Genomic DNA, 23,850 nt, shown 5'->3' with positions numbered 1-23,850 from the left:
CATCAGTCGATACGAATACGATGTCAACCTGCGTACTTGTACAGTATGTACGTAGCATCCTTCATACAGGTATCTACAGTGTACGTTGTTTCACTACCCCATACTCATGATGGAATACCACCTCCTGTCGTCGCTAATGAAACGTTCGCCACGTCTTGGCATCGCCGCTATGCCAGGCTGATTTATGCAGTTATGTACTTATGCACTTATGCACTTATGCACCTCTATGCCGAGGTATCCGACCACTTGGCATACTTATCCCATCCAGACATCACATGATGGGAAATATTTGCGCGCTGACATACTAGTCGGGAGCGCTGATTCATTGCCTCACCACTCTAACTTATGATTTAACTTATGATCATGTCGTCTGTAAAGCAGATCGACCGGCCTTCTCTGCTCAACCCCCTTCGGCCGCTCTGGAGTCTGACGGTCGCGTTTGTCCTGTGGAAATCACTCCTTTTTCTCGTCGTCACCGCTTGTCCTGGCCCTGGCTATGATACGTCCACCTCTCTGTTGCCCTATTTGAATCGGTCCCCAACGCGTCCCGCCGCGGATGTCGGCGTCGGTTCCACGCTCCCCCTCAAGTTCGTTCGTTGGGACCCCATTTACTTTGTCCACATTGTCCAGCATGGCTACGTCTATGAGCAAGAATGGGCTTTCGGCTATGGTTTTACCAGCATCTGGAGATTTGTTGCTTCCTGTATGTCACATATTTTATGTAAAAGGCCCAGTCGCTAAACTTAGGCTTAGTCCTCAATCCTTCCGAGGAAGTCGGCAATGTCGCCCAGGTAGCCTGGACGGGCGTCGGGCTCTCCCACTTGGCCCATTATTTATCCGTCCTGGCCCTCTATAAACTTTCGGCCAACGTTTTTGGTCGCGAGACCTCCACGCAGAGGCTCATTTGCTTCCTGTCAGCGGCTCTGCATATCATCGCCCCGGCCGGGGCGTTTCTGTCTGCGCCTTACCCCGAACCTATTTTTTCGTTTCTCAACATCTTCGGCTTGTATCTCTACTCGTCATCGTTCCTGGACGATGGTGCGGGGAGGAAATTACCTCGGGATGCCAAGCTGCTTGGTGCTGCCGTGTCCTTCGCCGTCGCGACCACTGTCCGTAGCAATGGCATTCTGAGTGGGTTCTTGTTTGCCTATGATGCAATTTGGCAGCTTCGGATGGTACTTCTCCATGGTCTGTCTTGGAATGTGGTCGTGCGTCTAGGTGTTATTGTCTTGGGTGGCTGTGTTGTGGCATTGGGGATGGTCCTCCCCCAGTGGGTTGCTTATACGACGTACTGTACGACTGATAGCAGGCCATGGTGCCAATGGACGTTACCCAGTATATACGGTTGGGTACAGAAACAGTATTGGTAAGTGCCCCTCCATGGCTTATAGTGGGGACGACGCATTGATTCGTATCGACAGGAATGTGGGATTCCTCCGTTACTGGACTGTTTCTAACACTCCTCTTTTCCTACTCGCTGCGCCTATGCTCGTACTGCTTTGTTGCGCGTCTCTGTGGGCGTTGAAGATGCCTTGGGCCGCTATCAAGGAGCGGCCAACGACTGTAATCGATCGAACAATGTCTCCTGAGGACACCGATTCATTGTTGATCCGCCTTGCAGTTCCCCAGGGCCTGCTTGCTTTGATGGCTTTTACAAGCTATCACGTCCAAATCATCAATCGTATCTCTTCTGGCTATCCGCTGTGGTATTGGTATTTGGTATGTTTGGTCGTGGACCATGTGGGAGAGTCACCGTCCGCCGCCAAGTCTAATCGCCTATTTGCCATTGTGCTGCAAGCTATGGTGGTCTATGGGCTTATACAGGCGGTTCTATACGGTTCTTTTCTTCCCCCAGCTTAGTAATGGCTGCAGATAATTTGCGGCTTTATATACTAATGCCATGTCATTATTTCCTTCTTTGTACAATTTTTTATTGTGTCGCGTGTACAGCTGCCTGGGAAAAGGGAAGAGAAAGACACTTGTCCATATAGGATTAATTTATATTAGAATGAACTTCTCAAAAGCTCCTACATCACCCAAGCTGAACTGTTCTCTGTCCTAACTCACAGCTATTATACTCAAAACGTGGTTCCGCCCACTGCCTGACGCTGCCGCCGTTACGGTGAAATTATGTCATCAGCCATCTGAACCACGACGTCCGAGTTCACCCCAGACAACTGCGTGTCTCTGCAAAGATCGGATTAAAGAGCCATCAGGAAGAGTCGTGGCTCATGTTAAACAAACATACTAACTTGAGATACTAGCCGGCGATTATATGATTATTCTGTGTCTGAAATCATTGTTCTTCAAAAGCTCTTATCGGCTAGCTGAGCTATCCAGAATCAAAAAAACACTCCAGATCTGCCCATGCACAGCCTGGCAGTATTCAACTGCCTGGCCTCATATCTAATCGGGATATTTCCTATTACTTGAACTTCTTCCATGCTTGCTGTAAGTGGTTTTCGTCGACTACGCTGTTGGACCGATGTTGAACAGGCCTGGATGTTGCAGTGCGCTGACATCTTCTTCACCAGTGCCTTCCTCGAGAACCCTCCACGACACACCCCCTCCCTCCCACTACCACTCCCTAACCCCATCCTCCCTCGACTCCATAAACTATGGCCAACTCAGGCCCCAAAGCAATACCGACCGCCGAGAACTTCCACAACATGCCACGAGCCACCTCCGCTGAGCAACCGGCGGTGTTAAACGGCAAAGGCGAACCCAAAGCGCGAGTCCGTCCCCGTACCTACCCTTACTTCAAATACCTCCCATACACAACCGAAGATGAGCCCGTACGGGAACGGAACCTCCGCGAGATCCTGGACCATCTCTACATTGCGGTGGAGGCGGGGGATTTCAGTCCCGGCGCTGTCCACTGGACTCGGGAGCTCAGAGCATGGTTGTCGCTGAAGTTTGACCCGACTCGGACGGAGAGGATTAATTTAGTGAAACTGTACTATGAGCTTTCGATGGCGCCGGGGATTGATCCGAATATTGCGGAGCGGTTTGCTAGCATGTTTATGTTTTTGACGAAGTGAGTGGTTGCGTGGTGTTTGGTGTCGCGTATGGCAGGGTGCTAATGATGGATACAGGCGGAAGCACTATTTGAAGCCAGTTAAGGATCTGGTTTTAGATTGGAAGCCTTTGTATAAGGAATTGAAGGCTTTTGTCCTGCCCACCGAATCGGGCCTGGTCCACTCGACTAATCTGAAGCGGAACGTCAAGACCCTGACAAAGCTCTGCGCGTTCATCCAGCTCTATATCGACCCGTGCGAGGTGCCGGCCATGCTAGATGAGTTCCTGCCTCACTACACAACATCGTTCTCTGAGGGTGCCTTTGTAGTGGTGGGGTTGATTAACTTGATGCTTCCTACCTCTCCACCCCCAGCCGACAGGGAAGATCTGCTGCCACATCACTACTTGCCGACATATTTCCATCTTTGGTCGCTTGTGGGACGGTCGAGGACCTTTGATACGACGTTCCTGGACTTTTTCTCCCGGTTGGCTCGGGATTGTTTGTCTGCGGATCACGTCCCGCTCTCCGAGTATGGTCTTTTCACCAAGGAGCAGTCATCGCTGATTTTCACGGCTATTCTGAGATTGCTAGAAATTCCAGTCGGACAGTCGACCTCTCCATACAGCGCTCTTGTGGACATCTCCTCCGGGCTGGGTATCATGCTCGACCGTGACTCCCGCAAGCATCCCGTTGCGCATCACATCGCCCGCTGGGTGGTCATGTCCCTCTCGCCAGCCTGTCTCGAATCAGAGGAGTCTATTTTGTCTCAGCTCGAGGGTCTTATCCAGGCAGTGGAAACCTTCTTCCACCCCTCGAACTCTGGCGGCTGGTCCAAGACCTTGTCCCAATTAGTGTACTACCTCGCAGACTTCTTCGTTATGCGTTGGAACCGGGAGCAGAGTGGAGAGATGGAAATGCCACCTGAGCGTAGGTTGACCGAGCCATTGAAGCGCCGCTTCGTGCTTGCTTTGCGCGATGTGATCTTCATGGGTATCTACTCCAAGAGTAGCACGGCAATGAGCTACTCGCTCTCTACGCTGCAAAGCTTAGCCTATTTGGAACCACACCTTATCTTACCAGGTGCTCTTCAGCGGATCTATCCATCTCTACAGGGTCTCGTGGAGGTGCACCGTACAGCGTCCTCGCTTCGGGCCCTTCAGGTGCTGTCGCGGATCATCACCCGCACCAAGGGATACCGCTGTCATATGACAACACTCTTGGGACTTGCGTTGCCTGGCGTTGATGCCAATGATCTTGAAAAGTCTTTGCATGCTCTTACTTTCATTCAGACTGCTTGTTACAGTATCCCCCTGGCCGATCTGACCCGAGGCAGGGATGATGTCAACTGTAATATGCTGGCGATGCAGTGGATCACCGGAGAGATGGAGCGAATGGAAGAGCAGGGTGTAGAGGTCCAATTGAACTACGACACAGACTTGGACGACGAGACGGAGGAGATGATCCTTCGTTCTTCGACATGTGGGTTTGGTGACTTCATCGTATCCTTCTTGGGTCGTGTCTTTACGCTCTTGGAGAACCTTCCCGATGTGTCTCGAGTGCGAAACGGCTCTCCTGAGGAGAATATTGTGAACACTCTTCCGGCGACCTTTATGCCATTGCTTTCGTCTCTCGAGCCTGAATACTATGATATTGCTCTGACGAAAATCATCGACTTCGCGGCAAACCACGTCATTCACCAGGCGCGGGATGCAATGGCCTTCATTTGTAATGCTGCTTGCAAGGTCAATCCGCAAAAGGCCCTGAAGCGCTTTATCCCCCTGTTGACCCAATCCATTCGAACCGAGATTGATGACAACGGTGCGGGTTCGACCAGAACGACAGGAGCGGATGTCCTTCCCCGTGACCGCGGCTTGGTCTGGAACATCAGCATGCTTAGCATGTGTATCGTCCATGTCGGAGATGCTGTCCTGCCGCATAAGAAGGAACTGTTCGACATTGCTGTCTACATGCAGCAGAAGTGTCGCGGTATCCCAACCGTCCACATCTCGAACTTTATTCATCACCTTCTCCTTAACCTTACTGGTACATACACCACCGACTACAGTCTGTACGAGCCAAGCGTTGTCGCTCAAGGAATTGGCCCTGACCTCTGGAGTTATAAGCAAGACCCCCATGACATGAATGTCAAGTGGCATATCCCGAAGCGCGAGGAGATCGAGTTCGCCGTTGAGCTCTTCCAGAACCAAGCCGAGACGGCACTCAAGCAGCTCACGGCGTTGACGAACGAGACGTCTAGCATCAAGCGTGACGGCACCGGAAAGGATTGGTCTGACGAAGTCACCCGGAACCTGGTGTTGCTGCGTCTTATTCTGTCTGGCATCTCGGTGCTGTTCGACTCTAAGGCGGCATCGACGACGAAGAAAGGTGCAGCGAACGGATCTGCGGTGCCGGACGGTGATGTCGATATGGCAGATGCCGAGAACGCGACGCTGGCCAATGGTGCTGGCGATGAAGACACCGATATCGCTCTTGATAGCTCTGATGATGCAACTATCAGAGAGACCTTCACCTACCCTACTGGTTATCCGTTGCAGGAGGATGATCCCCTGTACACCAGGATCCATGACCTTCGAGAACGCGCCGGTTGGATCTTGCACGACGTGCACCGATTCCTGGCAGACAAGCAAGAGGACGATGTCCCCAGTTTTGGTGCCCTGTACTCGGCTTACCGTTCTTGGTTTGTTGATGTTGGAATTGAAAGGTCTGCCCATGTTTTGGATAGGGTTACTCGTCTTCTGGCTGCGGATATCTATCCCTATAAGATGAGTGGTATTCGCAAGGACTACCCGCGTCCGTTGCTTGCACGGAGATCATATGTGTACCACCTGCAACGTCTACGGCACAACGCTGCTCCTAGACCGCGATCGCGTTTGGATGAAATTCTGCTTTTGGATATTGCCGAGTCTTGTGTTTCTTTGTATACGGAGACTCGCCGCAACGCTCAAAGCGCTGGAGAGTCGGCGCTCAAGGCTGTTTGGGGCTCGCGCCTCCTCGTTATCCCGCCTTTGATTGAAGCGCTGCAGAAGGGTGTTAAGGAGAATGACCATGCACGAATCAAGGGTGCACTGTTCTCCCTGCTTCTTAGCAGCGTTGCGAAAACTGCTGGACGGCATTGGAAGTTTGCGCCTACTTTGATCCGGACCTTCATTGACGCAAGCGCGGTCGATAAGCCATCCGTGCAGCGAATTTGCTCGAGTGCCTTGTTCCAGATCATGGATTACGGCCGCGCTATGGAGCGGATGGCTGTCTTGAATCAGGACATTATCGAAGCGATTGCTCCAAAGGGAGATGTAAGCGAGGAAATCAACAAACTGCGCAAGAACATCAACGGCAAGCGTGTGGCGATTGAGAAGAAGAAGGCCGACTTATCGGAGGAGTTGGTCAACCTGGCACGCGTGTCTCACTGGAAGATTGCTAGCCGTGCAGCTACTATTGTTATTACTATGGGACTTCGATTCGACTACGTTGCCAGTGATAACTTTATAGAGCTGGTCACGCAAGGTTCGATCGACGATCATCCGGGTCTGCGGGGTATGTACTCGCAGGCGCTCATTGCGTTGTTCACGATGATCGATGTTCGCGCTATCTGCAGCCATGACTACCAGAACTACATCTTCGGCCATCAGAACTTCCCCTCTAAGATCCAGGTAGCCACCAAACGTGACGAGAAGAACTGGACCGAGGAGTATCTGGCGAGTTTCGCCAAGCCAGAGGCGGAATACTACATCGATCACGATTTCCCTGGATGGCTCGTGTGGTCGGACAGCATGCCCGCGTACAAGTCGAATGTCGCTCGCGACATTGAATACGACGAGACCGAGTGGAAGGTCCGGTCGTACATGGGCAAGCTCTTTGACCGGGCGTGGTTCCAAAAATTTTTCATGTACTTGAAGCAGGAGCCGCGTGATCCTTCGGCGGATAAGTTCCGTATGCCTTGCGCTATGATGTTGCTTTATGCGTTTGAACTGATGATCCGGGATGGTCTTACCGCTGCTACGTTCGAGGATATCAAGGAGGAGATCGAGGCTGTGTTTGAGGATGGTAGCGATAAACACCAGCACCGGGCTACTTCGGAGATCCTTGGTGCCCTGATTAGCTCCGTCACTGATGGTGGTGTCGAAAAGCGGACGCAAATCTGGGAATATGCGTTCCCTATCGTGCGGAAGATCTTCTCAGAAGGCTTGACCCCTGAGAACTCTGGATACTGGACGACGTTCCTGCATATGATTCTGCAATGCCGGGATCCGCGCAGGGCGTGGCCGTTGGTCGACTGGTTGGCTAGTTTCCGGTTGGATTTGGCAACGAATGCTGCGTTCAAGGAGAGTTCCAAGATCAATATGCTGCATCAGTGCATTATTGATGCGGGATGGCACTTCCAGCTGGAGAAGCCGATCGTGGAGGACTTCCTTGCTCACTTGGACCACCCGTATAAGGGAGTTCGTGAAGCGATGGGTCAGACGTTGGCGACTGTGTACCGCACTAGGTACCACGAGTCGTATCCTGATGTTAAGCATCTTCTTGAAGCGCAGGAGAAGGAGTCGTCTGTTGGCACGTTCCCGTACCTTCCTGACGAGAACTTTAACAAGATGTTGCGCAGTATTTTCAGTCAAATCGAGCAGTGGCGGCACCAGAGAACGCCTGGACAACAGACGCCGTCATCCTACACGTCTGGTTGCAAGACGGTGCTTCTCTGGCTGGACTCGACTCTCTCCTCCCATGAATGCACACAGCTTGTCCCCTTCTTCCCGGATGTCTTTACAGGACAGCTCCTGCACATGATGGATGTCAAGGAAGACCCCGAACTCCAGTCCCTGGCATATCACGTCTTCCGCCACCTCCCCAACATCCCCTACCCCGCCGAGAAGAACTCCGGCTTCATCAGCTCGCTCATCCAAATCGGCCGAACCTCACCATCCTGGCACCAGCGCCTGCGCGTCATGATCAACATCCAAATCATCTACTTCCGCCGCCTCTTCCTCGTCTCCCCCGACGATCGCGACCGCCTCTTCGAATGCATTGCCGAGATGCTCCAAGACACCCAGCACGAAGTCCGCGTCGGCGCCTCAGCTACCCTTTCCGGCATGATCCGCTGCTCCCCCGTCTCCCTCCGAGACATCATGGTCTCCCGCCTCCTGGAGCGCTTCACGAAGATCCTCGTCGACAACCCCGTTCCCAAGCGTCGTCGCTCTGGCCCTGCCTCTGCTGTCCCCTCTGGCTCGGGAACGCCCACACCCGAACATACGAAACTCGTGATTGCTCGTCACGGCGCGGTACTGGGTCTTGGTGCGCTGATCCAGGCATTCCCGTATAACAGCCCGCCGCCGAAATGGATGCCCGAAGCCCTGACTACGTTGAGTATCCGGGCGGCTAATGATCCGGGGATTGTGGGATCGAGTGTTAAGGGTATTATTAGTGACTTTAAGAAGACGAGGCAGGATACGTGGCATATTGATGCGAAAGTAAGCCTCCCTTTCCTCAGCCTTATCCTGATTTGACATGTGCTAACTATATCTAGGCATTCACACCGGATCAATTAGAAGATCTCTCCGGAGTTCTGTGGAAGAGTTACTTTGCCTAGATTGCTAACATGACATATTGGATTGGATCATCTGTGCGAGTGTATTCGATCTTTGCATTCATCCCATTTTTATGCTTGGGGCACATCATTAGTGTATAATGTTGATTGGTTATCAGAGCATTGGTTTGGTGGATTGATGACATGATGGACATTGTATGGTGAGGCTTTCTGTAATACTTCTTGCTGCACTGCGATTGATGTTGGTAAATCAGATATAATCGTAAAATACTGCATTTGATTATTTCGGGTTGTAACTTGTAGAACAGAGTACAAGTAGTTTCATACGTGTGGCTGGATTCCACGTGACATCACGTGCCATCGCAGACGGCCACGCGGCGGTCCATCCGACCAACCGCCGGTCTCAGCGCCAACTCTAAAGCTCAGGGAGTTGCTGGGCGAACTCAACCATCAATCGAACTACATCTATTTATACCGTCCATCGATATACCCATCTTACCGCGCTATTGTTTACCCCGTTCTGTCCTGGTAGACACTGGTGGTGGATAGCGGAAACGGCCAGACGTCACCATGGCTCCCAGGGACACCTTCTTCCGTTCGGCGGATATGAGCTTGACGCAGCTCTATATCGCGAACGAGATTGGGAGAGAGGTTGTTAGTGCGCTGGGTGAGCTTGGTCAGGTGCAGTTTCGTGATGTATGGCTTTTTTTTTATTTGTGTTGATGTGAGGATTGGGGAATTGGGCTAACGGCGGTTGTAATAGCTGAACCCCGACACCAATGCGTTCCAGCGCACGTTTACGAAGGAGATTCGGCGGCTGGATAATGTTGAGAGGCAATTGCGTATGTTCTTGTCTTTATACAATATGATGATTTGTGATTGACGGTTTTGAAGGCTACTTCCATACGCAGATGGAAAAGGCCGATATCACGATGCGCTCGTCCACCGAGTTCTCCGACACCCTGGCCGCCCCTCTTGCCTCCGAGATCGACGAACTCGCGGAACGAAGCGAGAGCCTCGAGCAGCGAATCGCCTCGCTGAACGATAGCTACGAGACGCTGAAGAAGCGCGAGGTCGAGCTGTCTGAGTGGCGCTGGGTGCTCCGCGAGGCCGGTGGATTTTTCGACCGCGCGCATACGCAGACAGAGGATATTCGGCAGTCGTTTGATAACGATGAGGCGCCGCTGCTGCGGGATGTGGAGCAGCAGCAGCCGCAGCGGGGTGTTAATGGGGATGCCGGGCAGCAGCACAGCTTCCAGGAGATGAATATTGGGTTTGTGGCGGGTGTGATTCCGCGGGATCGGATTGGGGCGTTTGAGAGGATTCTGTGGCGGACGCTGCGTGGGAATCTTTATATGAACCAGTCGGAGATTCCAGAGCCGGTTGTTGATCCGGCGACGAATGAGGAGACGAGGAAGAATGTGTTTGTGATCTTTGCGCATGGCAAGCATATTATCACGAAGATTCGGAAGATTTCTGAGTCGTTGGGGGCGTCGTTGTATGGGGTTGATGAGAATAGTGAGTTGCGGAGGGATCAGATTCATGAGGTGAATACGCGGTTGGGAGATGTTGGGAATGTGTTGAGGAACACGAAGAATACGCTTGATGCGGAGCTGAGGCAGATTGCTCGGTCGTTGGCTGCTTGGATGATTATCGTGAAAAAGGAGAAGGCCGTGTATGACACACTGAATCGGTTTTCCTACGACCAGGCGAGGAAGACGCTTATTGCGGAGGCGTGGTGCCCTACCAACTCGCTGGGGTTGATCAAGGCGACTCTGCAAGATGTCAATGATCGCGCTGGCCTTACTGTGCCGACGATTATCAACCAGATCCGGACGAACAAGACACCGCCGACATACATGCGGACGAACAAGTTTACTGAGGGTTTCCAGACGATTGTCAACGCGTATGGTATTCCCCGGTACTCCGAAGTTAACCCCGCATTGTATACTGTGGTTACTTTTCCGTTTATGTTCGCTGTCATGTTCGGTGACTTGGGTCATGGTTTCTTGATGACGCTTGCTGCATCTGCTATGATTCTGTGGGAACAGAAGCTGTTGAAGACCAAGCTCGATGAATTGACCTACATGGCGTTCTATGGTCGTTACATCATGCTAATGATGGGTCTGTTCTCGATGTACACCGGTTTCCTCTACAACGATATCTTCTCCAAGGCGTTCACCTTCTTCCCCAGTCAGTGGCAGTGGCCTGAGGACCTCCAACAGGGCCAGGCCGTCGAGGCGACCCTAAAGGATGGATATCGGTTCCCGATTGGGTTGGACTGGAACTGGCACGAGGCTGAGAACTCGCTGCTTTTCTCCAACAGTATGAAGATGAAGATGAGTATTTTGTTGGGTTGGGCTCATATGACCTACGCTCTTTGCTTGCAATATGTCAACGCGCGGCATTTCAAGTCCAAGGTTGATGTTATTGGTAACTTTATTCCGGGATTCATTTTCTTCCAGTCGATCTTTGGCTACCTTGTCTTGACTATTGTCTACAAGTGGTCTGTTGACTGGGCGGCTAAGGGCCAGTCGCCTCCTGGTCTTCTGAACATGCTGATCTTCATGTTCCTGTCCCCCGGCACGGTCGAGGAGCCCCTGTATCCTGGCCAGTCCGGCGTACAAGTCTTCCTGCTGCTGCTCGCTCTTGTCCAAGTCCCCCTCATGCTCTTCTTCAAGCCCTTCTACCTCCGCCGTGAAAATCAACGCGCCCGAGCCCAAGGCTACCGCGGCCTCGGCGAACCCGCCCGCGTCAGCGCCCTAGATGATGAAAACGGCCGCGACAGCTTAGCCAGTGATGGCGACGGTACCACCGAAGGCACCGCCATGATTGCCCAGGACCTCGACGCCGACGACCCCGAACACGAAGAATTCGACTTCTCCGAAGTCATGATCCACCAAGTCATCCACACCATCGAGTTCTGCCTCAACTGCATCTCCCACACAGCCTCTTACCTGCGTCTCTGGGCCCTCTCCCTCGCCCACCAGCAACTCTCAATCGTCCTTTGGGACATGACCATCGGCGGCGCGTTCGAGCAGGAAGACCCTAACACTCGAGTCGTTATGATCGTGGTCACGTTCTTTATGTGGTTCACGCTGACGATTGCGATTCTGTGTGTTATGGAGGGGACAAGTGCGATGTTGCACTCGCTGCGGTTGCATTGGGTTGAGGCTATGAGTAAACATTTCCAGGGTGAGGGGATTCCGTTTGTGCCGTTCAGTTTTAAGACGTTGTTGGAGGAGGAGCCGGTTGATTGAGCTTGCCTTGTGTTGTTTTGTGTTTATATTTTGGACACTCTTTTACTCTCTTTCTTTCTTTCTTTTAGATTGGAATCGATTTCTTTCTCTACTTTCATATGGTCTTTCGTTTGCTGGGTATATATGCTAGCCGTTGACCTTGGCCCCCAGCTATATATTCTGAACCTGCTCTTACCACAACATCCGGTTATCAAGTATAAAATAGCTAGCTGGTGGCCGGGTATGTAGTTTTCCGTCCTTCTGACTTGTTCAAAATATATTTGTTCCCGGTTGAGCAGTGTGACAACACCAAGTCATTGTAATTCTAGTTTAGCCTTCTGCCAGAGACCTCAGTTTCTCCCAAGCTACTCATTCTTTCTAGTCGTGGAATTGAACGGGCAAAGCAGTGTGCTCTTCAGAATCGACAGGATATACGTCCGAGATAGTTGGAGTAAATCTGCAGCCTCTTGGCTGCGCCCTCGCTCACCTTTTGGTTGTTAACGGTGATTGTGCGACTGCTATTTCAGCTCGAACGCCTACCCATATTACGTATCGCTGGTGTGGCTTACCTGAATTGCGCGGGATTTACGGATTTACTCTGTAGACATTCATTGAAACCCCAGTATGCAGAACACGTTATATCCATCCTTCCTCTACACATCAAGAGATCAGCATACTTTCTCACCTCGTCTGCACGTCGACATTGCACCTGGTCCGATTTGCTGTATCCAACTGTATATGCGTTGTATATAAATGCCATTCTTTCCCTTCTTCCCGCCTTCGCCATCACACAAAGACCGCCAAATACTTCTTGCTTCGACCTGACCACGGAAATCTTACAACCAGGCGCTTTGGATAAATTATTCATCTTGACAATGAGTGAGCGAACGGTAGGTTCAAAGCAAGGCTTGTATTTCATACTCTAGGTGCGCTAAAAGTATGGTTTTTTATGTGGGTTGCATATTTCTACGATAACAACGAAATGTAGCTATTCAGCATGACGATGTCCATGGGTAAGTTTTCGCTTTTATCAGGGATTGCCATTTTAGTCCGCTAACATTGATGGACTAAGATAGTGGAAGGGGATACTGGGGCAGATGATTGGGCTGCTCAGGATTCAACCCGTCCCATTGGATACCCGAAGCCGGTATTCTTTGACTGTGCACCAGGCCCTTGAGCACCGAGGTTATTGAGAAATTAAAGAGGCTGGAGGGCGTCCTTGTCAAGTATGTACATCATGACGGGAGAGTATGGGATATTCCAATCTAGAATGCATGTCAAATTGTGGCCATGCCAAGTTGTTCTACATCTTCGTAAAAATTTACTCCGCATTGTTTAAGCAGTAACTCCAGAGTAAGGGGAACCAATCGATTGAGCCCGCCAGCTCAGTTCCGTTTTGGTCTCTTAGCATCCTAAGGGTAAAAGACTCGCTTTAACACTTCGCAGGACGGTTAAATACTACATATTGCGCGATATGGATCGAGAAGACGAAAACATTACTTTTGCAGGTTAGCCTGGAAATAGGTTTCTGGGCTAACCTGCGAAAGGGACGTCTTCGGTCTTTTCGATCGATATTTCCCAATACATGTATTATCCAGTCCGTCCTATTGAAGGAACACATCACATCCCATTTCTTTCACTTCTATAGAAGTGGTAGCCGTTCGCTCGTCATGAATATCCGCGCAAATTGGAACTGACAATCCGGAGAAGCGCATGGTTCCAGCGGCGGCTCCGGGGAGTGGATATTAATCAAAGCGAGATAGTTAACACGAAGCGCTCGTCTGCGATGGGGATTGCGGATTTGGAAATTTAAGACTCAACGCGGGTTTTCGATGGTCAGCACTGCCGTTTTCACTCTCGTTGTGGTCCCGTCATCCCGATCTGTATGAGGGATAGACAGGCGTATTATCCGGCTCGTCATGCCAAACCAGGACCTAAGGAGTCGTTAACTGAGACTGGTCTAGAGCTCTAGCTAAGCGAGGGCGGTGAACCACGTGATATAACCCAAATCACGTGAATCCCACCAATCAGCGGAGGCGGGCGGATAAGCGAGCCACACTGAATTTCGACATCAAAAATCATCCGGAAATTTCCATCCTCGACAGTCGACCACTTCGCCAACGACAGCCGACAACCTCGTCAACCCCATTCAGTTAGTATCCAACTGTTTCTACGACATTGCTCGTATCTTTTGAGGCTGACTATTTATTTCACCAGAAATGTCCAACGTCCAGACCCAGAAGAAGCAGCGCTCGGCTATCGCCGACGTTGTCACCCGCGAGTACACCATCAACCTGCACAAGAGAGTACGTTGAAGAAGTCCTATCTGCATTTTGTCGATCGTTTAGCGAAATCGACCAAACACCCTGCGAATATTTTTCGATACCGGAGAGGTACGGACGGAGAACACAGAACTGGGAGAAGCTGGCTCGATTTTGGGACAACCGAAGGGGAATACCAATTCGAGGAAGGCATATAATACCAGAGAAGGAAAACAAAGCAAAGCAAAGCGGGCTCAGGAAACTGGCTGCGATGCGCTGCGCAACAAAAAAAGAAGAATTAGTTTTATGAAGTCCACCTCTATGGCCGATCGCAGAATACACATTCATGGCATTCGGGCGGAAGACTGATTTCTCTTTTTTTGCGACTTATAGTGCCACGGTGTTACCTTCAAGAAGCGCGCTCCCCGCGCTATCAAGGAGATCCGTAACTTCGCTGAGCACTCCATGGTAAGTTTCTCTTTCCCTCAACCCCTCGATGAGAGCGCGGCAGCTAATCGCCTTACTCTGTCCAGGGCACCAAGGACGTCCGTCTCGACCCCCAGCTCAACAAGAAGGTCTGGGAGTGCGGTATCAAGGGTGTTCCCTTCCGTCTCCGTGTCCGCATCTCCCGTAAGCGTAACGACGAGGAGGGCGCCAAGGAGAAGCTCTACTCCTACGTCCAGGCCGTCAACGTCAAGGAGCCCAAGGGTCTCCAGACCACCGTTGTCGACGACGAGTAAATTAATTGACAATGAATGGACATGAAAAAAGTTTTTCTTCCTGTTCTTGTTCCTTGCTGGACTTGAATAATGGGGTTTGTTGTGGCCGGTCCGGGTCTGGCAGGTTTCTCATTCGGATGGATGTACTAGATACCATTGACAAGAAAATTTGAAATGCACAGATCTTGTCCGAGTGGACATCTTCCCAGGGCATTTGGTCGAAAGAATCTTGATACCCATATTGCTTTCTTTTGCTCCGAGCTCTACCGTAGATTGTTGTAGGTCCGCATAGAGGAATTGCCTTCTGCCACGATGAGCTGCAAACCTTTCGCTATTTCCCCATTTTGCAATGGGCCTGATTGCCTGAGGATAACACATTGTTTGGTTTCTTTATCACTTCCTCCGTCGTCAAGGAGACGACACCATTATTTAGAGCCAGTCGACCGACGAGATATGGCAATCATCGCGTAGACGCGAAGAGCCCTCTTCATTAGTCACTTCCCCTGATTATCCAGGACATTCACTAGAAAAGGATCCTACCACTTCAGCTTGCATTCGAGTACGGATATCTCTTTTACCGGAACAATTTCTCTACTACCCATTTACCTAGCTCTCAGCCTCCGTGGGGGAAACGGGGTTATTTTATCGTATCCGAGAGATTTGGAACAGAGTGCTTCTGGAATACTGCTGTGAAAGACCGTCCCAAAACGAAGCTCTCAGATCTTGTTATCCAGATTTAGCTAAAGGAACATTGACACCATGTAGTTCAACCGTGCAGACCATCTGAGCACCAATAATAATGGTAGACTGGTCTCAACCGGGAAGATTTAGTCTCAATCACTTTTGAGACTTCGCTTACACGTCTAGAAACGCAAAATCAGCTGTAAGACACTTGCGATCTCTCTCAAATTCCTATTACGTCTCACATCACGCAGACATCACGATTCAAACGGCCCATCAAGTTTAGACTATAAGGGCCAGTCTGATGTGTCGAGGTCGTGCTTGACCAAACGAACTGTGACAGTCCTGCAGAAAGTGTTCCAAATATCAATGAATTATGGACAATACCATTCATAGAGTGGATACCAGCACTTCGCCGGAAGGCAAGCTAACAAGACTCAGCGAAATGATGAGATTCAAAGATCATTGCCTTGGGCGAATTGAGCTACATTCTGGACAGCAAAGACTCTTCCCACTGGAAACCCCCTCATGATTCCCCGGGACATTCAGTAAAGCATGGGTCTATCACACTTTAATTGACGATAATGTTCGGCTTCTCCCACTAAAAAAAGGGTTCCTCTATTGGAACCATCCAGTTCACATCCTGCATACGGCACATTTGGGAGCAATCTCTGGCTGTATGGAAAGATTGACATGTCCAGTCTACTAACGCCTACCGACTTCGAATATATCGTGTCTTATTCTTGTTACGAAGAAAAGTTGTCAATTGTTAAAGCCCTGTGTAGGTATAACCACGCAGAGGCCTGCAAAAAAAAAAAAAATTGAACAGTGCCTTCTGCATCGTTGGAAGAACAAAACGGTGGTGTAACAATGCCAGCTACGAACCGAAGAAGGTACATTTGAACCGCTTTTGAGATTTCTCTGAAGGCTACGTTTACTCCGATTCGAGCGAGTTAAGCAAAGGGAAGGAGTCACCACTTGACCCAGTTACAAACAGATTCTTCACCGAACTCCCATCTTTGGAATTATCTGTTCCTACTTGAAGCTGATTTGCCCATCTCCTGGGAAAAGTAACGACAGCTACCTGTCAGCTTGTCGTTCTCAGCAGCGGGACATAAGGCGAGGCGCCGTTTGGACACACAATCGGATAAGAAAGGATACAATGGGTATTCAATAGATACTATTTTAACAGGGGAAGAAAAGAAGTCCCAGGTCACCGATAAATGGGAAGATCAAGAGGCGTTGCTGACCATCATATTCACGAAACAGAGGTCAGACTGGTTGCCACATTCTTCACGAAGGCATCTCTATTTGCCGTGAAAATTTGCCGTGAAAATTTGCCGTGAAAATTTGCCGTGAAAATTTGCCGTGAACCATCCAACGCCCACAAATAGCTGCGTCGTGATGATCCACCGCATGGCTTGATGCTGGAAGCTTAGCTTTGGCAGTAACGGTTGTGCTGTTTGACCGGTTGAACTCTGATAAAGCCAAAAAAAAAAAAAAAATGCATACATCAGGGCAATTCCGGATGATGATCTCTTTCGCGGTGGTTGGTAGGCCAATATGCCAACAAGCCCTGGGATGCACATACAGTAGTACAAAGCGTATGGCAACCATGAGTCTCCCTGTTCAAGTGGGTTGAGATGCTTCAAACGAAAGACTTCGTCTCTCGAAGCAAAAAATGGTGTTAACCCTCATCATTCAATGAATGCTGTAACTGGAACCATATTGACTAGAAAGACATACGCCAGTTTCCTTGATGCGATCCCATGGCATAAACATCTAGCAACTCGCCTTTTGAAGGTACAAACCAAGCAACAGAGCCACCACTACCCAGAACCTGCATTTTTCAAGTAAAAAGCCTAGAGATTATCATGTACTACCAAAACAGACCCACAGCAGTCACGAGGTACGTTCTCCCTCCCCCTCAACTCCCTGCTAGAGGATGCTTGCTGACTGTATAGATACCCGTGCGTTTGCCCATTCTGGCCTCGAAACGCCAGAGACTCCAATAATACTGTGCATTACGGTGAGTCTCCCCGTATCACATTATGAAGACTGAATACTGACTGCATTGTTTGTTAGATCCGGCCCGGAAGCAGGAAATCAACCTGGAGAACCAACCAATCGACAACATGGACGTTACCCACTGTACACTGGCCCCTTTTACCCCCGATGACGAACGCGACACCGAGTAGGTTGTTTAATAACAACAAGACGGACTCGGTTACGCTTGAACCTGCACGGGCGTTTGGAATGCACGTGAAGGGTTCATAGCTCCACCTATGACCTAGGCAAATTGGGGTTTGCTTGTCGAAGTACAATGTTTCGGTCCTCTGGTCTCGAGGGTTTTTCGGGGAGTATTGTAGTCTTCCACAAACATTTCGAGCAATCGCTCACGGACCACGGATATCTGGCACGGGCACACCCCCGAAACCCGAAATTTTGAAAGAACTGAAGAAAACGGCGAGAGACTCGGTGAAAGCCGATGCAGCCCTCGGCGAGACGAAGATTATCACTAGCCTCTGTTCCTCGGACTGTTTCTGAAGTAACCACCTACGGTTAATGAAAGTATCATCGGAAGCAAGTAATCTGAATGTATTCTCAAGAAATAAAAATGCCACATCGCTATGCTAAACTAATTGCGCCTTTCTGAACTCAACGACAAAGACAGCTACACAACAATTAAAACGAAAACGACGATGCTCAAAAAAGCATATATGCTGCAAGCGCCAATGTGCAACATAACTAAGTAAATACATACAAGGACAGGAGGAGGTAGGGTATGTCTCGAGAGGAGAACGTTGAAGTCGGCCGGTCCAAAAAGGGGAGTTGGGAAAGGGGATAAAGAAACGAGACAAGATGACCTTTCAAAGGCCGTATTAGCCAAAGAAGCGTAGGAAGACATGGTCCAGAAAAGAATCTCAATGGTCAGGGTTACACGTGAAAAGAAGAGGCGATAGGTGTGCGACACCGACAAAATGAAAAGCGAAGAGAAACGGAACGCGGTCTGTCCTCGTCATAATGAAGAGCATTCATAATGCATCACCACAAGGTATTCGGTATTCGAAAACAAACGCAAAAGGCTCAAGCCTTGGCCTCCTCCATGGTAGATCCAAGGCGTCCAATGTCCTCTTTCTTCGTCCGAATAGCCCATTGCTCGAGACTTCCGTCAGGCTGGGGAACGGCGAAAAACACACCGGTTCCATTGACAGTGTACTTGATATCCTTCATCAGCGAAGCGTTCAACAGCACCTTGCCGCTAGGATCAGCACGAAGGACCACGCGGGAGCGAGAAGTTTCACGGTTCTTCAGAATCTTGACGAAACCAACACCCTGGCTGTCCCATCCCTCCTTGGCCATCTTCAATCCACGAGCGCGCGTCTCTATGAGTACGTCCTCATTCTCTTCGCCTGCGCCGCCGCGAGCAAGGTCAACCTGGGGCAGAGCCTCAGCTGCCTCGCCGTCACCAGATTCGCCAGCTCCGGCATCAGACGTCCCTGGCGTCGAAGCAGTGCTGGTTGCGGCGGAAGCAGCTGCGGAGGAGAAGATAGAAGAAGTCTGAGTTGAGGGAGCGCCGAATGTAAATCCAAGCGTCGGTTTGGAATCGCCAGACGCCGATGGCTTCGGCGCAGGTGGTGCCCCAAACAGGGTAGAGAATGGCTTCGGGGCTTCGGACGAAGAAGTTGAGTCAGGCTTTGAGTCCGATGCAAACTTGATAGGAGAGTCCTTCTTCCATGTCTGGTCATTCTTGACACCGTTTTGGCCTGCGCCAAAGAGAGATCCGGTACCAGTCGACGAGGCGCCAAACAGGCTTCCGCCAGTGGCGTTTGTGGATGCACCGAAAATACTCGTGGAGCCGCTAGTAGAAGTAGTTGGTGCAAAAAGGCTTGGGGTTCCACTTGAGAGAGCCGCAGGCTTCGGGGTGCTGAATAACGAAGCAAACGGGTTCTTCGGAGTAGCCTCACCCGACTTCGACTCGCCTTCTTTCTCCTGATCACTGCCAAACAGGCTACCGCCAGCGGGTTTCGCTGGAGTAGACTCACTGGTGGTTTCCGTGGCCGCAGCGGGCTTGTCAGAGGTCTTAGACTTCTTCAGAGCCTTGCCAAAGTCACCATCTTCGCTATCATTGGACCCGTCATCTCTGCTGGCAGTGGCGGCCTTGGGCCCCGGACCCTCATCCTCATTGTCTGAGGCCTCTTCAGTATCATTGCCATCGTTCTCCTCAACCTCCGTAGGAGTAGCAGACAAGTGGCTAAAAATGTTGCTGGGTTTCTCTTCGGTCTCACTCTTTGTGTCAAAGACCGATGTCGCAGAGCTCGCGAAGGACACACCGTTCGTCTCATCTGATTTCTTGGAGTCCTGGGTGTTGGTGCTATCCTGAGTGTTGGTACTATCATCCTCCTCGAAGGAAAATCCCTGTCCAGGAATGAACTTAGCCCGCCTCTGCGATTGGGCTTCGAGCTCCTCCCGCTTCTTGCGTTGTTGCTCAGCATCCTTGCGTTCCCACTCAGCCTCATCTTCTTCTTCAGAGTCAAAATCCTCTTCCTTCCGCTTGGCTTTCTCCTTCTCGGCTTGCTTGTCCGCTTGGGTCTTGAACTGCGCAAAGAAATTCGTGCCACCGCCACTACCGAACTTTGGTATCGAGAACGACGGGGCAGCCGTCGGTTCCGCACTCTTGATTTCCGTAGGTTTCAGTGTGAAAGGATTGGCAGGAGCAGCATCGGTCTTTGGTGCTTCGGAGGCGGGCTTCGATGCGGATGAAGGCTGGCCGAATAGCGAGGTAGGAGCGGAAGGCTCCTTCGACACAGCTGAGGTGGGGAAAAGGGTCTTTGCAGGAGATGCGGTCGGTGTGGTCGAGACTGGCGCCACCTTCTTAGACTCAGGAGTGGACGGCTTGAAGGGAGAAGAGACGGGAACCCTAGAAGTCTCTTCCTTTTCAGACTCGGCCGACTTGGAGTTAGAAAAGGTCTGGGCGAAGATGCTCGCGGTAGCGGAATCGCCCTGCGAGCGTTTGGCCGAGGAAGGCTCGCCATCTTCTTCGTCCGCTTTCCTCTTGCTGGGACTAGCGATTTCACTCGCACCAAACAGCTTGGAGGGAGTGCTGGTGATGGAGCTAGGTCCGATGTTCATCTGCGGTGGTGGCGGAGATGGGGCTTCGCCAAAAGGCTTCACCTTCTTCTGAGCTGGAACACCCTGGTCACCGTCTTCATCCCGAGTCTTGCGCTTAGGGGCATGTTCCCCGCCAGTAGGGGCCCCGATTGTATCGCGAACGCGCATATAGTACAGAATAACGAGATCAAAATCATCTTTAGACGGATCAAGCCTCGTTATCTCGCGCTTGAAAGACTCATTTAGAATGCGAACCCGGTTCAATAGCTCAACGTCATCTTTCAAATGCTTGTTGAGGTCAACCGAAAGCCCCTTAGGCTGCATCGTCTCAAGACGCTGAGGGGCCGGCGCGGGAGCCGCAGTGGGAGGTAGCTGGAACAAGGAAGTAGACGGTTGAAAAGCGCTTGGAGGCTTGGCCGTACTGGCAGCAGGCGTAGAAGCCGAGAAAGAAGGTGTGGTAATAGGTTTTGCGGGCTCGCTTGGCTTGGGGGCAAAGAGACCACCACTAAAGGATGATTGGGCTGCAGGCTGCTGCTTTCCCTCTTCCGGTTTGCTTTCAGTGGCCGGTTGAGCTGGCTTGGGCGCGAAAATCCCGCCGAACGGGTTGACTGCGGGTGCCTTCTCTTCTGTAGAAGCCGGTGGCTTAGGCGCAAAGAGGTTGCCTGTCGATGGAGGCTGCGATGCACCAAAACTGGGCTTCTGACCGAACAATCCACCAGCTGCTGGTGTAGTCTCGCTCTTGGAAAACAACGAAGCCCCAGTGGAGGCAGACGGGGTGAACTGGAATGGCGCAGAGTCGCTTGGCTTTTTCTCTTCTTGTGGCTTTTCGGTTGCCGCAGGGACACCTGAGAAGAGATTGCCGGACTGGAAGGGGTTCTGGGAAGTTGTAGAGGCTCCAAATAATGAAGGTGCAGCCGTAGAGGTGGTCATTGCAGAGCTGGTTTGAGTGGTGGCGCCAAAAATGGAGGGCGACGCCGCGCCAGACTGCTCTGCGGGCTTGGCTTCAAAGGTGCATGGTGTTGCTGGAGTAGATTTTTCGTCTGGTTTTGCACCAAAGAGAGGCTTGGTAGGTGACGGACTGGGTGCAGAGCTCTCGGGTTTGCTGAATAGGTTGTTCCCGCCAAAACCGCCAAAGGTAGGAGGTGGCGCGGGCGTTGTTCCATTGCCAAAGATGGACGGCTTCGACGCAGTGCTGCTCTTGGCGTCTGGAGAAGTTTGCATCGAATCATCAGAGCCCGTAGATTGGCTGAAGATAGTTGGCTTGTCCGAAGTGGGCTGGCCAAAGATGTTCGTTGAAGCCGCAGGGGTCGGCGCGGGACTCGAAACACTTGTTTGTCCAAATAGACCAGTGCCGCTAGTAGCAGGCGTGACGCCGGCGGAAGGTCCAGATGTCGCACCAAAGAGACCACCAGAAGGCGCCGGACTTGTTGGTGCAAGATTGAAGATGTTTCCCTTGAATCCTCCGAAGCCACCGCCATCGGTTGGTTGGCTCGGGGCGGCCGTACTCACGGTAGCAAATGGATTGCTGGCTGTTGTGCTAGGTCCCGCGGCGAAATTGAAGGATGGACCGCCGCTTCCACCACCAAAAGAGAACGGCGATGATGCTCCGTTTGTGCCAGGCTGACTCGAACTGGGAGCAGGGCCTGGGAAACTCTGAGACTGGCCAAATGAGAACCCGTTTGTGGGAGCGGGCGGGTTGGCGTTCTGATTGAGCGCATTCTGATTGAGGGAGCCGAAAGGGCTGCTGAAAGGTTGTTGTGGTGGTGCGGGAGATGCTGCAGCAGTGCCTGGCCGTCGCCTCCGAACATCTTTAATTCTGTTTGAATGTTAGCGTCATCCTCGAAAAACCAACAGAAAACACAATCCAGCTAGAGCTGTCCCTAGCGAATGAGGGAAAGGGGCTACTCGCAAAGTCCGCATAAACTCACTTTCTGTTGGCCAACTGCGCAGCGCTCGCCCGCTGAGGCTTCTCCTCTGGTGTGCTCGCCATTAGGAATTCGTTGAGAGAATCCTTATCCCCCTGAGGTCCCTCGTTGCCGCGTTTAGACATCTACTATGGCAAGACCAATGTTTCCGTCTCTAATCCTACTGGAAATGACAGACAACAGCGGTCTTCAACCCCTTGTGGTAGCTTTGAATGGGTATTTTCGAATCACGCGTCTCATGCACAGCAAAAACTCGATCAAATCCTCCTTGTCGTTTTCAGACTGAAGGTATGGTCCACACACACACACACACACACAAACAACCACGTATCGATGGATCGCAAGCTCGTAGGCAGTAGATGACGGAGTGGCAACGTGCGTGGGCGAGCTGTGTCAACAAAACAGGGCAACCTCGATAATTAGAATCCGTCCTCTTAATTCCTGATATCGAGATTATGCGTGTGTTTAGATCGTAAATAAGGTGCGAAGTGAGGGACACGCGCAGGTGTTCACCACGGAATGTTGGTCCGTCGCGAGGATAAACGGGGGGTGAGAGGGTATGAAAGTAAGACAAAGCTGTAGCGCGCGCTTTCCAAAAGGATAATAAATACAGGCGCGTCTTCTTGATTCAATAAAGCCCTCCGTGTGGTGGGAGATGGAGAGTGGAAGAAGGGGGAGGTCGAAGTGATGGGCTGAGGTTGTTGAGTGGGAGTTGCTCGGGACACTTTTTTTGCAGATATGCGGCTCGCGACGTTTTTTTTCTTTCTTTTTTTTGGCGGTGCAGGTAATATTACAGTCACGTGAGTACGCGAAATAGTCTTGGCGGACAGGCAGTGAATGGTTTGCCACTGGATAATGGGATTATAGTGAAAAAAATAATATAGTGAATGAGAGAGAATACTCTACTTTGTTTGCTGTATCTTATTTATTCTGGTCTTGTGGTAGCAAACGGTCAAGTCTTTCAGGGTCTATAGTGTAATTTACGTATTGCCATTACGCATGTCTGTTTCCATGGCGAGCAGCCTTACAGCTTACAGATACTGACATCTCCCACGTTTCTATATTGAGATCGCAAAAGGCAAGGGAGTCAATGTCTAAGGTACCGACGCAGGTACAGACACCAAGGCAGTTGCAATCTCAGAATGAAACTCAGAACGGCCTGCACACCTGTCTTACAGTGAAGAGACAACCACGGGATATATATCTGAACGACATGTAGTCAGACTGGCTGATGAGGTCTAGCGTCACTACAGGAAAATACTATACTATTCCCCCTCAATCTGGGAACTTATAAACAGACAATCATATGCACATTGCCGCGGTTTGGCCAGAAAAAA

At 51.0% G+C, this 23,850-nt stretch overlaps 6 protein-coding genes across 6 annotated transcripts; 5 read left to right on the top strand and 1 right to left on the bottom strand.

The window, feature by feature from the left end:
* Positions 1 to 357: 357 nt before the first annotated feature.
* On the top strand, positions 358 to 1,860 carry GPI18 (DUF409 domain protein; the record flags this gene model as incomplete). The annotated part of the gene is made up of 3 exons (XM_043276475.1): positions 358 to 703; positions 754 to 1,366; positions 1,422 to 1,860. 3 exons carry the CDS (start codon positions 358 to 360, stop codon positions 1,858 to 1,860), a joined length of 1,398 nt encoding a protein of 465 aa, XP_043131306.1.
* A 758-nt stretch (positions 1,861 to 2,618) lies between these two features.
* On the top strand, positions 2,619 to 8,618 carry ACHE_10185A (proteasome activator BLM10; the record flags this gene model as incomplete). Its single annotated transcript, XM_043276464.1, has 3 exons — positions 2,619 to 3,037; positions 3,096 to 8,499; positions 8,556 to 8,618. The coding sequence occupies 3 exons, from the start codon at positions 2,619 to 2,621 to the stop codon at positions 8,616 to 8,618; spliced, it is 5,886 nt and encodes a 1,961-aa protein (XP_043131305.1).
* A 528-nt stretch (positions 8,619 to 9,146) lies between these two features.
* VPH1 (H(+)-transporting V0 sector ATPase subunit a) lies at positions 9,147 to 11,836 on the top strand (the record flags this gene model as incomplete). Its single annotated transcript, XM_043276453.1, has 3 exons — positions 9,147 to 9,272; positions 9,340 to 9,418; positions 9,471 to 11,836. 3 exons carry the CDS (start codon positions 9,147 to 9,149, stop codon positions 11,834 to 11,836), a joined length of 2,571 nt encoding a protein of 856 aa, XP_043131304.1.
* A 2,198-nt stretch (positions 11,837 to 14,034) lies between these two features.
* RPL31 (60S ribosomal protein eL31) lies at positions 14,035 to 14,816 on the top strand (the record flags this gene model as incomplete). The annotated part of the gene is made up of 3 exons (XM_043276442.1): positions 14,035 to 14,121; positions 14,470 to 14,544; positions 14,610 to 14,816. The coding sequence occupies 3 exons, from the start codon at positions 14,035 to 14,037 to the stop codon at positions 14,814 to 14,816; spliced, it is 369 nt and encodes a 122-aa protein (XP_043131303.1).
* A 2,534-nt stretch (positions 14,817 to 17,350) lies between these two features.
* On the top strand, positions 17,351 to 17,674 carry ACHE_10182A (uncharacterized protein; the record flags this gene model as incomplete). The annotated part of the gene is made up of 3 exons (XM_043276431.1): positions 17,351 to 17,385; positions 17,441 to 17,505; positions 17,562 to 17,674. The coding sequence occupies 3 exons, from the start codon at positions 17,351 to 17,353 to the stop codon at positions 17,672 to 17,674; spliced, it is 213 nt and encodes a 70-aa protein (XP_043131302.1).
* An 889-nt stretch (positions 17,675 to 18,563) lies between these two features.
* Positions 18,564 to 22,638, bottom strand: ACHE_10181S (RanBP1 domain protein; the record flags this gene model as incomplete). The annotated part of the gene is made up of 2 exons (XM_043276420.1): positions 18,564 to 22,404; positions 22,517 to 22,638. The coding sequence occupies 2 exons, from the start codon at positions 22,636 to 22,638 to the stop codon at positions 18,564 to 18,566; spliced, it is 3,963 nt and encodes a 1,320-aa protein (XP_043131301.1).
* Between the last annotated feature and the right edge of the window lie 1,212 nt (positions 22,639 to 23,850).

This window comes from Aspergillus chevalieri, chromosome 1 (genome assembly GCF_016861735.1).
Source record: "Aspergillus chevalieri M1 DNA, chromosome 1, nearly complete sequence".
NCBI classification, from domain to species: Eukaryota; Fungi; Ascomycota; class Eurotiomycetes; order Eurotiales; family Aspergillaceae; genus Aspergillus; species Aspergillus chevalieri.
Note: the sequence above shows the minus strand (reverse complement) of the source record. Positions and strands in the feature narration are given on the sequence as shown.